Source organism: Dinoponera quadriceps, unplaced genomic scaffold (genome assembly GCF_001313825.1).
Source record: "Dinoponera quadriceps isolate SergipeBrazil2010 unplaced genomic scaffold, ASM131382v1 scaffold2791, whole genome shotgun sequence".
NCBI lineage: Eukaryota > Metazoa > Arthropoda > Insecta > Hymenoptera > Formicidae > Dinoponera > Dinoponera quadriceps.
The window spans coordinates 207,056-223,061 of NW_014557037.1; the positions used below are offsets into that span (position 1 = coordinate 207,056).

Genomic DNA, 16,006 nt, shown 5'->3' on the forward strand with positions numbered 1-16,006 from the left:
TGTTTCTTAGTTATTTTTAGGAGATACATTTTCCTATTGAATGCGTCGCGAAATTCATAAAAAAGTGTAACAATCTTTCTATTCATATAGCACAGAAGCTTGCAGCAACATTGCTGCAACGTTGCACTCAAGCTTCTATGCTGTATGTGTGCCTATCACTGTACATAAATATATAAAATGACAAAACTGTGCTAAATGCATGCTGTTTGCAGTGCTGTTTGAATGAATGAGAGTTCTATTCTAAAGATTTTTCTTCGAAGGTGTAGATATAAAATGCACATTAGCAGTGTCTATGACGAATAGTGAGTATGCTATATCTCATATGAGATCTCGTCTGATATTCTTATTCTTTTGTAACAATTAGAGAGGTATCCAACATATGATTATTAGTATTTAATGACGCCTAATGTGTTGTCGTTGAAAGTAAGAGAGTGTTACATTATTTGAAAAGTAAAAATTCATTCGACTTGTCGTCGAGTCGTACCACAGCCTCGTTTAGTTGGTAGAAACCATAGATATGTAAAGTAGATTGAAGTCCGACATAGTAAAAGAGAGCAATGCAGTGCTTTCCTTGTTTAACTCTGTAGTTGGTGAAGAGAAAGAAGAAGGAGAAGCAACATATGGTTACACAGTTATTATGAATTACAAGTACACACACAGATATTAATAATTACAAATACACACATCGGTATATTATTTGTTACATAAACAAATACATATTATTCCTCTCTTTCCTTCTCCATGTTCGTTCTCACTCTTCTGTTTCCTCTACATCGCCGCCTCCTACAGTAACTGACAAAGAAAGTACGACTACTAACATATTTCTGTCCTTCGGTCTTCAGCTCTCCAATGACAATACTCAATCTATTCTATATGTCTATAATAGAAACAATGGCAACTCGTAGCGGAGATTTTGAAATTACAGTCGATCTGCTCGAATCCGCGGCTAACGGCCACCTAGTGTCATCTAGCGGTATCGTGGAGAAACTCTTCCTATCAAATTGGTCTGTGTCTCGACTAAAGGTTCGAGTCTCAGCTAAGTAAGGTCTAGTCTTGGCTAAGACTGACTTTTAATTTAAAAGTAGTATACGACACAAAATGTGGCGGTAAATGATGTTTTTACTCTTTAATGACCAAATAGCGTGTTGGATAAACTTTAGTCTCTGCTTGCTAGTTACTGATAAGTACGTTGAATACGTTGACGTTTAAGCAGTTAATAAATTATGTGAGAGTGACAATTAAAATAAGATAACATTTTTCTATTCACTTTTACTCTTATTTTATTGAAATAGCTACGAGTGTACTTTTAATTTGAATATTTTGGATAAATTCCATAAAATAACAACTGGTACAACTGGTATAGGCGTCGGTAGCCTATCAATTGTGGATCCCCATTTAACCGACGTTTTACCGTACGGAAGACTTGCCATGTAAAATGATTGATTTCGAGAGATCGAAGGTTCAGTAAGACTTACACATCACCTGCTATCGATACAGTCGAAAGTTTATTACAACGATTTCAGAAGGAAAAGTCGGGGTTCAAAATCTTAAGACCTATACATCCGAAGACCCAAAATGTCAACGCGACCTAGTTTAGAAATTCGGAAGTTTAAAAAGATACGTACAATCTTGGAGTGTTGTGTTTAAGGATATCCAAACTTTCTCTACAATTTGAAGATCGAAAATCGTTTGCATAAAAATTCAAGAATCTGAAAAATCAAAACTTACACCTTTCGCGAAGAAACATTTCCAGAACCTGAAAATTTAATCCTCAAGTATTCTAAGAGTTACAAATTTTCTTGTTTTACAACGTCATACATTCGTCATCGTTATCAGCGATCTTTCTACGAAAGTCTGAGACCCACTCACCTAGGCATGTCCTGCAACTGCTTGGCTCGCTGTTTGTAGCGCGACAGGGCGAACAGTAGGGCCAAGATCGGCCACAGGGTTGATCCTGCCGCCAATTCGGCCGGATTCACAGTGCCCACGTCCGCTCCCAGGGCCCGCAGTGCACCCACGCACAGACTCACGTTCTCGACCTGCGCAATACACGACGGAACGGGTTTCTCATTGATCATTTTCCGACGTTGGATGCGGTTTACGCGTTTCGCTTTTTTTCTTTTATTTTCTTTTAACGCGCGAAATAACCATCGACTAACAAATCCAAATCCGGCACATTGGTAGCAAACGGTACAAAGGCCCGAGCTCTTGGCTTCCCACATATACGGTGCATGGTGCGAAACACAACGCGAATGAAACGTGACCGTCGTGACCGTGACTATCTTGTACGCGTGCCGATCAGCCTCTCTCGTTTCTATTGTTTCCGGCTAGCTTTTGCATGGGAAACGACCCGCACCACCACAGGGTAGCGCGAAACACAGTAAGAGAGCAAAGCGGAAGTAGTTTGCATGTATCTAATCAAAAAGTCCATTATGATTTCAGCAATCCGAGAGTGTTAACGAGAAGACGGGATCAAATTACATGGATAAATCTTATTCGAACATTTTCAGAGTTTTATATCGATGAAATTGGAGATACGATTACATGCATGCGGATGAAATGATGGTTAATGTAAAAGAAACATTCTCGAAAAATAAAAATTTGGTAAAATGATGCATAATCTGCTACTCGTTTATGTCTATCAACCTTAAATTAGAATATGAATTTCATTAAAAAATGCCAATCTGTTCTAATTCTTTAATAACGAAATAGGAATATGTCAATGAGAGCTGATAGATGGGTTTTTCTAAGCGATAGTTATCGAGCGTAAATTCGTATATTTGAGAATCGAATCCTCATCACGATCCTCATCACGATTAATGGAAAAGAACTATATTCGACAGGAGCTGAAAACCTTAAAAGGCAACGTTCTTTTGTAGTCAACCTTACCAGTTTCAACTTGTTCATGCGAGATGACAGCCGTAAATGGTGACGGCACTTTTTAATTCAATCCGCTATCTCGTGCAGGTCGCAGCATGATCATCGAAAAAGAGTGTCACTGATGAAGAATCGTGAATGTTCGGATCATGCTTTATGGCGCGGTCTTTTCGGCACAAATTCTTGCTTGTTTTGTAATTTTATTTTGTTATTTTGCCAATAAGTCGATTCAAGCCTTGTATTCAAACTTACGATAACGATGATCCAAGATGACGTAATTTACAATTTGCGGTGAGAGAGATATACATTCGTCTACATATATGTTCAAATTCACGCACATGAAAGAAAATCTGGACTTTTTATTCTAATACGATGCAAGACAAACCTTAATTGAACGTTCTTATTTTATTTGTATATTTATTCTATTCTATTTGTGTATATCAGAGATGACAATAACTGAAATTTAGAAAAGAACGACAAGAAAGTTGGTACAGAAATAATCGTGCAATTGGAATTGATTATTCACGAGCGATAAGTACTCGAGAAGGTGGTTTCCTGCGAAATGCTTCTGAGACGTACTCGTAGGTCTGCGGTCCCAGAAGGACAGGATTGGAAGGAGAAGAGTATAAGAAAAAGGAAAAGAGAGAGAGAGAGACAGAGAGAAGGGGAGAGGGAAGGGGAAGAGAAAGAGGTCGGGGTCCAGAGATGGCGAAAGATGTCCTCTTATGGTAGCGTCTTCGCTTCTGCAGTTCTTGAGGAGGAAAACGAAGAAGAGAGGAGTGCCACTACGGAAAGGACTCTCATTTTCTTCGTCTCATCCTCTCGCCTTCTCGAGATCAAATAATGAAAATGACGCCTTGTTTCTTCATGCACTAAAGTAATCATGTAGAAATGTAGAAAAACTTGGAGCAGAATGTATCAAAGATAAATTAATTGCTATTAATTTTTGATACATTCTGTTTACTTTAGTGGTGCTCCTCTCCTCTTTTTTGTTTTCTTCCTAAGTTATTGTAAAATTTAGTTAAAGGCTGTCTCACGTTTATATAACTTTAATTATATTATGCTACACGCGTGCAGGATTAATTGAAGCGATGAATCCTCCAAAAAGATAATTCAAATAACATATATATATATTTTCTATTAAAAATACTCATTTATGAAATTTCTCTTTCGGGTCGATAATGTAAAGGCAATGTAAAGGCAATGTAAAGCTAACATAAAGGGAAATTATGATCTTTAATGACAGATGTTGACAGACATACGTGACGTCCACAATGTGCGAAAACTGTAAGAAAGCACGCATCTTTCTTATATCTTCCGGAAGCGCCACGACCTCGCTGGTAACGGACGATACGAACGGACAAATAGATGACTTATTTTTAGACGACTCGTGCCTTCCGGACTTTTTCTGGCTAATGGCTAAACAGTCGTCGCGCTTATCTGCCGTGTATAGAGACGAGCTTTTCTTGTCGTGGAGCCATGTGCGTTCGCTGTTGCATCGCGATTAAATATCAAAGAATTGGCAGGAGTCGTATTGCGCGGAATATATTGCCGTTTGTCACATATAAAAATAAACAACATCCGAGAATTTTAAGGTGGAGATATTACATAATACTCCACTCACAAGTAGACCAAAAGTCCAATGACAAAAAGTCCAATGACATGGCTCGGAGAGAAAATGACACGGCAATTCTTTTCAAAGATAGAAGCGAGATTTGATTTATTGCAAAAATGTCGATTCATGTTGATCAAACGAACTTATTTCTCTGTATAAATATCCGCTATATTTTTCTTCACAATTCCTATTATTCATGTTTACCCGTATAACGATAACAGCGATGGTGCAATGAATTATTATTATAATTTGTTAAATATCCTAGAATGTAATCGGCTACAATTTGAATCAATTAAATGGAGGAGGAACCGCAAGTGTAACGATAATCGAGTAATGTAATAATTCTAACCGGTATGTAGTGCATAATATTTCGCAATATATAAAACGAGTTAGATACTAATAATTGGTAAAGACATGGAAATTCGTCCGTAAATAAGCTTGCGCGATTAAAGACGAATGTTCGTGGATTGCGGAATTCGGGGCAAATTTCTTTGAAATCTCATTGACAGTGACGACTGAGAGTGCGTGGAAGAGCGAAAGGGATTCCTCGCGAATCTAACCTGGTTTTCCAAGACACCTTCGAGAGACGTGCGAAATCGTCCGAAAACAGTTGAACGCGGCAGACATGCCGGAAATGGTTGTGGCAGGTGGACCGACGCTCGTTAAGACTTGCAATTAACCACGACCCCCACAGCTTCTGCGACGAAACGAATTCAGCTAGGTCAGTCTAATTGACTTCACTCGTCAATTTGACTAAATTCGAGATAAAATCAGGTGCCACACCTGTGGTACAAATTTACGAAAACTTGGGATAATGTATGAAAATATCGCAGCTCAAGCTTACTTGAATATTTCTTTTCTTTTTTCCCTGTTTATATTTACTTTGAGAAACGACATTTTTCAATAAGCATGTATAATATATAATCAAATATATAATATATAATATAATATATAATCAATAAGCATGTATATATATATATATATATATATATAATATATAATTTAAAAAAAATCGAGAGAAAATTCTTTTCTTCTTGAAAATATGTGCAATTATTCGAGATTCTGGAAATGAAATCTGGAACATATGGAATGTTGACATTAAAAATTTCATTTATCGAGTTGCACGTGAAAAAGAGAAAAGAGAAACTGATTTGGCTGGATTAAATTGCGATGTAGCCTAAACAGCTTTGAGTAAACCAAGTTTCATAGAGCGTTACATATAGACGTTAATCGTTTGCTTCGCAACATTGTCACGAGGGGATTTAATTAACGGCGCAATATCGCGTAATCCATTCGCGGACTTTTCGGAGGACTCGAGAGGTCGACGGCCCTTTTGTTCGAGGCGAGGAAAGAAAGAGGCTCTGCGGGCGAAGCGTGGCGGATCAATTTCACGATTAGTACAGATTACCGTTTGCTCGTGGGCTTTAATTAAAAGCATTGCTGAGAACGTGGTCCAATTTAGCCAGAGCGAATTTCTCGCCAAGGAATATGATTCGTTCCTCGTCGTTGAAAGGATCGCGAGAAAATGAATAGTGATTTTCGTTTTAGAGCATATACGATCAGATATTGGGCGACATATAAACGAGCTCTCGAAGAAAGCGTAGAATCAAAGAATTCGATTGCATCGCGATTTTGTCGCGATCTGTCAGGTCCGAAGTAAAAAAAAAAAGAAAAGAAAGAAAAAAGAGGGAAAGCCGCAATTTCGACGAAATTCCGAGTCACCCGATGTAACTCGATAGGGCCCCAAACATGCCGGGTTAATGGTTACAACGACTGCCAGAATTCGCAGAATGTATAACGGGAGCGCGATAATCTGCAGCGAAAAAAGAGATGGACGAGTCGAAAAAAGAAATCGAAGCGACTTGGAGGAAGGACGATCTTGTATATAATCATACGGTATCCTCGGCAATGCGCATTTATTCGCATCGACCGATCGTGACGAACGTCAATTCAACGGCGATCAAAGAATCGGAAATCGTGAGAGAATTTCAGTGCGGCGAATTTAAGAGCGGCGAATGAGATCGTTTCGTATGCCGAGGGCTCGAGAGAGGCTCGATTAAGAAGAATTCACGGCATGTTGTCATCGTCGTCGCCGATTAACGACCGCTTTATTAACTGCGCGCGAGCGTCGTCGTTTTGACTGACAACGGCCGTTCAATTTTATGAGTTAATGAGCTCGTCGTCCAAGCTCGCTCGTCGTAAGCGACACACACAGTCGACCTTCTGTGATTTCGACGGTCCGTTACTTCGATTTCCATATTCGATTAACCGAGTCCCGAAATTCACAGGACTCAAACTTGATTGGCAAGACATCTCGCTAGGAATACCGATCGATTGGAAATGTAAAAAGCGTTACCATTCGCAAAAAATCGACTTAGAATCAATCAAAGTAATATCGACAATTTAGTAAAAAAAAAAAACATCTTCAGAGAGGATGCTCGTACGAGAGGTTGATTGTGAGTTCTCGTTGAGGAGCAGGACGATTAATTGTCGCGTCGCTCTCGACGTATCTCTTTATAAACTTCACCTAGCTATTAATATATAAAAGTCATTGTTAAAAATTCCTTGCGTTATCCGCTAATTCATGTATTTACTTGAAACTCAAGAGGTCTCTATCCCACGGCTAAATAAACTCTACATCACCGAGATTATCGTTTGCTGCCATTAATTCTTCAAACTGATCTGGAATTGTTCGGTGAAGCAAACAAACTAAAAACGTATTGCAATATTAAGATATGTCAGAATTAATCTTTCCCACACCCTAATGCATTGAATATATTTTCCAGTATAGTGTAGGTGGTATCTACTCCGAGCGACTATCGGAGACGGCATCGATGGCGACTACAAATTCGAGTGCTCGAACGATCGTTCGTGGAGATGAAATCAAACGTGCCGGCTTAGATGATCAAGCATCTTTCCATTCTCGAATAACACGGAGTCGCGAAGGAGCAATCTCGGTGAGTAAACGGATTTCCGAAGGTCTTTGTGTGGCACGTACTACTCGAGTACTTACGAAACTGAGTTAACTGGGAAGAAACAGAGAACATACGCGCACATGGACTGTTTGGAAACGTCAATGTTTTAGATTTACTTATGCCTCGCACAAGTACGCGGATTAGTCTACATTCCTTCTTCTCGTGAAACTTTCGTTGCGGTAAACATAAATGATAAATCAGTCGATAAATAAAGAGAGGAACGTTATTGTTTGCAAACGCTATTATATTTTCTTTGACGACCCGAGAATTGAACAATGATCCATGACTGAATATACTTCTAACAAAAGTATAGGATATTTTACATGATACGCACACACACGCACGCACGTACGCACGCACGCGCACACACACGTGCGCGCACACATATTTATATAAAAATCAAGATTATAGAGAGTCACTAACGCTTTGATTGAAATATGCATGTGTGTGACTAGGTGGCCACAGCTAATCCATGTTTAATAAAGGATTATGGAAAGATGAGAAAGTCTTAATGAATATTTTGATTTGATTATGTATTACTCGATATATTTCTTTTAATCGTCATATGCTTGTGATAATGAACGTTTTTATTGCAGTGTAAGCGGTAAGGAATAAAAAATTCGCCGAACAATCTTTCAAAACGTGTTATAATAAAAATAAATATCATTACCTCATTAAGCACAATAACAGCTTTCTTTGCTCCCCGACTAGACGCAAAAATAAGTTATATTAACGTAATGATGAATTGCCAATTGGCTAATTGAAGAATCAACAACACTGATAACAACACTTGGAAATATGTCGCGAAACACTTTCGCGCGCTTTCCGAGAAGATCGGTGCGGCAACCGAGCTGTTGGGGCACTCATGAGATACTAACCGACGTGATACAGACAGATGACACATACAGACACGAGATCGAGGTAAGCCACACCGCAATTGGCCGAGCTGGGAGTACGAAGGAGGACGAAGGAGGAAGGAGTAATCGGCAGGTAGTGGGAGCGGCCGTTTCAAGCGTGGCAACCTGGAACTCAGGTATCCACGTGGCCCGCGAATCGTGAGTGGGGTCAGTTTATATCGCGCCGTTTGAAAATACCATCGATTTGTTTCTCTCTTATCATTATCAAATCACTTGGACTAGATCGGAACAGTTCTAAGGTTTCAGGGATTCGAGAATTTCGGGATCTAAGGTACCGCACACGAGGGAAACGAACCACTTCCGCGATCAATTCCGCATGTATTTCCGTCCAATTTACTCGGCATTGTATATTCCGAAGCTTACATACTGGCGGGAGAGATCCGGGAGGCGAGGCCTTTTTCTGTGTGGTCAGCTCTATTCACCGAGTCGCCGCGCATCGAATCGCGTTAAATCTTTTATAAATACCGATATATACAATATAACAATTTATCGACTCTCCCAATCAAAATTCTCTTAATTTTTAAAACCAGACCCGCCTGTAAGCGCGTATCTACAACCGGATATTTTTTTATATTCTTTCTCTCTCTCTCTCTCTCTCTCTCTCCCTCTCTCTTGTTATTCTCCTAATTTAGTACTAAAATTAATTATAACATATAATTGTACCGAAACGGGATATGAGATTAGTAAACGTCCTATGTTGAACTTTCACGTGTGACAGCAGTGAAATAAGATTGGAACGAATCATCGGACATGTCGAAAGAAAATTGCATTCTGAGTCGTCTGTGACGTCACGTCCGCGAAGGGTCGATAAGAATGCGGTGGATAGTTACAAGGAGCGATTTCATCAGCGCAGGTCCATTAAAGAATGATGCACCGGATCGCTGAAATTGCAGCTTACGTCGGCGTGCATTGTTTCTCCTCTTCCTATTTCCCTTCCTTCCTCCCCCTTACCTTCCTTCCTTCTTCGATATTTTACTGATCGCTAGTTCCGCAGCGAATACAAGGGAATAATTAAGCGCACAAAGATTAATCGCTGATATTAAACGAAGAACATAATGGACGACGTGACCGATTGTGCTTTTTGCGTGAGGATTCTTATGTGGGAAAGCGGAGGTCGCGATACGCTCGATGAATAATCGACACGTCGTTGAATGATCGGATTGATATCATGTTGTAAGAACAAGAATCTAAAACGCACGTTGAATTCCATCGATTTCAACTGAACATTGCATCTATGTGCGTGATATATCGGCAAAGTGAGGGAGAAACAACTTTTTTCACGGTACATCTCGTGTGTATGACGGACTTTTTATTCGAAAGAGGAACCACGGCCTAAACCACTTATTTCCTCTCTTTATTCTCCCCTTTATTTTTTATCACAAAGTCTTACCAGGAAACTGCACCTACGTTTTCCTGTTTTCTCAACGGTCTCTCTTTCCACTCGCCATGTACGCACATATGTATCTTATATGTAGGACACCTGCGATGTAGTACATTTTCGTCGACTGTCATCGCATTTTCGTCTCCCCACACTTGCTATTCCCCTAATCACGTGTAAGCAATCGCGTAATCGATTTTTTTTAAGCGCTCGTTCCTCGAATTGCGTTTTATTTAGGCGTTGTTTCGATATTTTTGTATTATTTTGTTTGTGAATGTATCGCTTCGTGAATCTACATGCTACAAACTTTCGCAATTTATATAATTAAAAATCTTATAATGGAAAATATTTTAATTCTTAGAATATTATACAAATCACCCCTCAATTGAATAATTTGCTAACGAAATAACAAATTTGCTGAAAATTATCGGTCTATAAAAAACCCGTGATATCCTGCATTTATCTTTATGAGAGAGCGAGCAGGTGCTTTATTTATATTATAAATTATCGCCATAGATGCGTTAGGAGGATGGCGTAATGCTTGACTAATATATACGAAATGACTCATTCTCTCTCTCTCTCTCTGTATGTGTGTGTGTGTGTGTGTGTGTATGTGTGTGTGTGTCGAAAGTGGACTCTCCACGAAATAGAAATAGATTGCAATGGACCGACTCGGATGCGGCCAGAGACACTACAGCAGTTCCGGTTTAGCTCGACAGTTTAACGCTGTGGCTTTCCTTTAATTATGTAAAAACAGTATCGATGAGAGAGAGAGAGAGAGAGAGAGAGAGAGAGGGAGAGAGAGAGAGAGAGAGGGAGAACAATCGGAGATTAGCGTCAAGATAAAGACTACCCAATTCTGTCACGAAAATCGATTTATGCGCACCGAAAGAGATGCAAGGCAAATGACGTAGAGTAGAAAAAAAATGGCCTTCTTTTATTCGAACATTCGTAATTAAGAATGTAATCGTTAATCGAATAAAAAGTGACTCGTTCAAAAATTGGGAAATACCATTCAACTCAATATAATCGTGCATAAATAAAATGTATAAATAACTAAAAAATAAAAAGTGAGACTTTTTGCTTCATCGAATAGAAGCTGGTTGCCGAAAGGATACGACCGGCTGGAGAACGGTTCACATATTCATGCACTTTAACGTACACATAATGTTGTACGCCAACTTATGCAACCATTGGGCGTTTCCGGTTCGCGTAGCTATGAAGAAACGCATGTTTCGCTCTGCTATTGTATGTGTCGCACAAGTACGTACCCTGTACTAGTTGTAAAACGACAACGTAAGTCGACGCAAATCGCGTGCTGAGTGCAGGGCCGAAAGGAAAATACGTGATTTGAGCCGGCTACATGCTGCTTCACGAGTCATACTTTCAATAGCTATTACAAAAATACCGACAATTCAAGAAAATATGCGAAAACAAGATTCCCATTGGATTGCCGAAGAATGCTCAAATTAACAATTAATTAATCGTCCACCATTCGCCATTTGTATAAATATTGATATCTAGCAAATCTAACAATAATTCACCAAGATTCCGGCTTGACTTCAGTTATGTCACGACGAATGTTTTTCAACGTTGAAACATAACAAATGAGCCGATCACGGTGTTTGTTTCATTGCTCGAGAGATCATCTTCACTTATCATCGTGAATCAGCCTGTACACGTGGTGTGCGCGTGTGCTCGGCGCTTTAATTATAGACCGGAGCCCTTCTCCTTGCCTACGTCCACCCTCGACAACGCGAAATTGGAAAGGCGACGTCTACGAGCCGACTATAGCTCGTTTCTGCCGCTCGTGATCGAGGGTAAGAAGGAAACTCGCTAAGAGACTGTCGAAGAGCTTTGCATCGTTCACGTTCGTAGCCATCTCTAGAGTATCTAGTAAGCTCTAGAGTAATTCGAAGCACTTTGTAAGATAAGTACCGCTTAAGGTTATTAACCAAGTTTGTTGGCCTAGTTAACTGCCGAGTTTCGACCATGAAGGAACCACAAACGACGACGAATTCGAATCGAACAATTATTTGATGTGTTTGATTTTGTACGTTTAAAAAATATAGGGAATTGATTTTTAATGTATTGTTATAAATACCCTGTAGTGCTGCACTATTCATAGTATTGTATTTACATTATAATGTAAATTGAGTCTCAACGACGTCTCAATAACGTGTCCGTCTAATTTTCGATTCCTTGATATTTTCCGTAGGCGTGAATATTACGTTTGAATAGAAAACAGAAGAATGGAGAAATGCGTGTTTTATGGATTCCGAATGTATCTCTGAGGAAATGAGCCACGTCACATCCGGACGGATCGAGACGTAGCAGTCGAGTTATACTTCTCTCTCTCTCTCTCTCTCTCTCAAATAGGATGACGCCTTCTCCCGTGTTTCTAATTTGCATAATTCTGAGTCAACGCGATGCTACTCCTACGGGGATATAAATTGTGCGACTGGATGCGAGTTCTTATAGCGTTACGAAAGGAAGAATATTTGGAAACTTTATCGAGTATTGTCCAATGCAATCATAACGTAAGGATACCAATTGGATATCTTTCGCAGGAAGGTACAGTTAAAGGTACAATAATCGCGAGAACCTGTCGACAATTAACTGTTTAAACAATTACCTATCTTTTTCTATGCGAGATACCACGACTGGTACGAATCGACTCTAAATTTTTCCATTTTTACCATCAACAAGACATTTTACAAATGCGACATTTAATTGTATGATACACTCACCATTTGCTGGGCACTTTTCGGCTTCCGATTCACGTCGATCACCTTTTGGTTAGCTGTAATAAAAGAAACAGAGAGAGAGGGAGAGAGGGGGACAGAGAGAGAGAGAGAGAGAGAGAGAGAGAGAGAGAGAAAATCGTAGATTAATTTTCACGAAAATTCCTCTTACGCGGTGAATGGACGTAGCCATCGCAATGAATCGTATATGACATACACGTACGGCACGTGATTGTCGTACTTCGTGCACTAATGATTTTACTGTGCCGATTTATGTGTTATGAATAACTGTTCAACACCATAAACGATCCGGTACTGTTAGCCGACTAACAGTGTTTTAAAACTTTATATTTATCGTAGATAATATTTGTTACTGCTTTGCGATTGGTCTTGTGTTCGGCCGATTTTTTATTAATAAAATTTGAAAATTCATTTTACAAATTTTTCTATTTTTATGACATCAAACGAACATTTGATAAATATATTTGCAGATTTGCAAATGGAAATGAGTAATTAGATTTCATTCTATTTCTTTCTTCTTTTAACTTTTCTTATTTTTATGGATTTTTAATTATTTCTATCAACATTATTCTGCGTTTTCTTCTTTGTATGAATACTTATTTATTCAAATGTGGAGAAACAAAAGAGCGGTGAGAATACTTACTGACAGCTTCCACTAAGTCCGCCAAAAGGACACCGTCGCAGAGATCAGCCTGCAAATCGGTCACTCTTTTCTTGCAACCTCCTCGTTCCAAATAATAATTCGCCCAATCCGTGTAGATCTGAAATCATTAATAAGTATTCTGTCGTTATTATGAAGTATATCTCATATCGCAATTGGCTATTCGATTTGTCATTGTTTCTTCCGAGTATCGCGGTATATTCACTTGCATTACAAATTTTTTGTTATTACATCATTACATAGCCAAAGTTGATTATTACATTGTTAACGACATATGGTATGTCTCAATTACATCTTTAATTACACATAAATTTCAATTGTTGTATCGTTAATTACATATCCGTCATATCCGTCATAGCCGTTTCGCCGCTGGCTCACGATTATATGACAAATTCGTGATCGTTGCGCAGAATTTCAATTAGCGCGTCGTTGATGACATTGAACAGATCTCGATCGTTGCATCGTTGCATTGGAGAATGTTTGCATTCACGACACCGATATTCGCCGCTGATGAAATTGGATGCAACTGCAGCTAACCACGGGGTTCACGGAACTGTTTTGTTTTTTCGTCGTTGTCATTCTCCCTCTTTTCGCGAAAACAACCCAACGCGACGCATCCATTTGCATTTCCATCACACTGTCCATACGTCATCGCGTTCTCTCCGGTTGATTGCAACAGTGAAGTGCAACATCGCAGGTACACTTACGTTTATTAACGTCACTAGGTGCGACCCTCCTGCATCTCCCTCCTACCCTCTCTCTCTTTCTCACTGTTCATTTTTTTTAGCCGATATTTTACTGCGCCACAGGTGCATGACTGCCGGAGCTTTATCGATGCGAATATCTCACATTTATTTCTCGGATATTTCGAATGGTGGGGAGGACGGTGCTCGGACAAATTTATTAGCATGAAATCGGTCAAATTGGAATTATTTCAGGTGTTTATATTTTATCGAGTATATCTCAAATTGAGCTCGCTGCGTCGTTAATTGTATTGTCATCATTGCAAATTGTGTGAATTTTAATAATTGCTTCAGCAATGGAACTCCTATATTGCAATTTATAGTATGACTCGAGAAAGAGAGAGAGAGAGAGAGAGAGGCATTTCTTGACATGTCAAGCTTCAGCAGCGTAAATAGAATAATGATCACTGGTGGAGTATATATAGTTATATTGGAAATGATGATAATTTCTATTCGGATTCATACATCTTAATTACATATTGTCTGTCATTACATGTGTCTGTACTCCGATTGACCAGCTTGATTGAAAATTTTTCTTCATTCATGTGTCTATAAGCGACTATCGATGAACATAAATCAGGCGCGGAAGCATGAATTGTTCCGGCGCGCTTACCGCGCTGGCTGAGCGCCAGGCTTTTCAACGTGAGCAAGCGAGCGCGACTCTCGAGAGTCCCCAAAGAGGCGCGCACTCGCAAGGGCGACGGAAAGCACAAGGGGAGACGGCCGTAGAAGGGACAAGGGGAAGCGAGAAGGAGAGAAAAGAGGAGAGGAGAGGAGAGAGTTAGTCATCGCGTACTATTTTTGAGCGCGCAAAGAGAGAAGCGGAGCAAAGGGATGGGACCTTCCTTCGTGATTTCGGGTCGCCATTATTACGGCGACCGCGCGGGGTCGCTTCACCGAATCTTTTCCCGCTTTTCCCGGCATATTCAACGAAATGTGGAATGTGTTTGGTGAAACGACTCCTCGAAACGGAGATATTGCGAAGTATAAGTAAAATCGATAATCGAAGGAGAGAGATGATTATACAGGTGTTGTACGGTTGCAGCCGATATTCGACACGCCACTATGGACGGGAGAAATTACCTGCACGATATTACGCGTGGAATCGGCCTTAATATCGTCGACAGATCCGCGTACCGATCTCGGCGCTCTGATACAAGCCATGACACTGTCAACTTTCCTCCTTCGTCGACTCGAACTTTGCGACCAACCGCACACTATGCACTTTGCACTCAATCTGCGAATGCGATGCGATCGTTCGTAATTACTCGTCCGCACTATTCGCGTGTAATCAACATTTGGCAACAATTGACTTCATTTTAAATCCGTTTCGAAGAAAATCGTTTCGCATCCGCTGCATTTTCTGACACATTTAAATTAAAAAGAGATCAAGTTTTATCAATATTAATATATGATCAATATATTTATCAATATATTTATCAGTATACTATAACATATCGGGAGGAGAGGGGGAAGGATATGTTAAGCGAAGAAGACAGTAATCCAACTCGCTTTCTCGGAAAGTTTCAAGCGATGCTTATCAGTTACACTGTTGACACTTTACTTCGTCGAGCAAAGTCTCTCTCTCGCTTCACCGAGAGATTATCTTATTTACATGTATCAATACACCCTCTTTCAGCCCTTCTCTCTCTTTCTCTCCCGACCTTTCCTTGTCGCGCGGAAGCACTGATGAAAAGAAAAAGAAAATATAAGAAAGACCCACATCCACGTAGTTTATTATTAATGTACCGTTGATACAATCTACATCTGTATCCCTGCGCGACCCTTCGTTCTCACAATCTTCTTCCGAGCGTCGAAAGCAGAGGGAAGAGTCGAGGTAGAGTAGAAGGAGACGAAAAGAGCTGATCGCGCCAATCGTTCAATTATTCAATTCTTGATCGTCATCCTTTCTTTCTCTAGGACGATCCCGCGACACGACACGTCGCATCGCGACGCATCGCAAGACGTTGCAAAACGAAATGGAAGCGTCTCGACGTCGCGACGTACCGGACGTAACTGAATACTCGCATCGTGCACGTTTCTCTATTCGTAGGTACACGCTCGCGCCTTCTCCT

At 39.9% G+C, this 16,006-nt stretch overlaps 1 protein-coding gene across 1 annotated transcript in view; it reads right to left on the reverse strand.

The window, feature by feature from the left end:
• LOC106748583 (protein sickie) overlaps positions 1 to 15,696 on the reverse strand; it is a 76,935-nt gene extending 61,239 nt beyond the window's left edge. The window contains exons 1-5 of the mRNA XM_014627254.1: positions 15,681 to 15,696; positions 15,015 to 15,294; positions 13,171 to 13,288; positions 12,513 to 12,565; positions 1,870 to 2,039 (exon numbers count right to left, since the gene is read on the reverse strand). Of these exons, the coding sequence (XP_014482740.1) occupies positions 1,870 to 2,039; positions 12,513 to 12,565; positions 13,171 to 13,288; positions 15,015 to 15,095 (422 nt within the window). The 5' untranslated portion in view covers positions 15,096 to 15,294; positions 15,681 to 15,696. The remainder of the gene's footprint in view (positions 1 to 1,869; positions 2,040 to 12,512; positions 12,566 to 13,170; positions 13,289 to 15,014; positions 15,295 to 15,680) is intronic.
• Between the last annotated feature and the right edge of the window lie 310 nt (positions 15,697 to 16,006).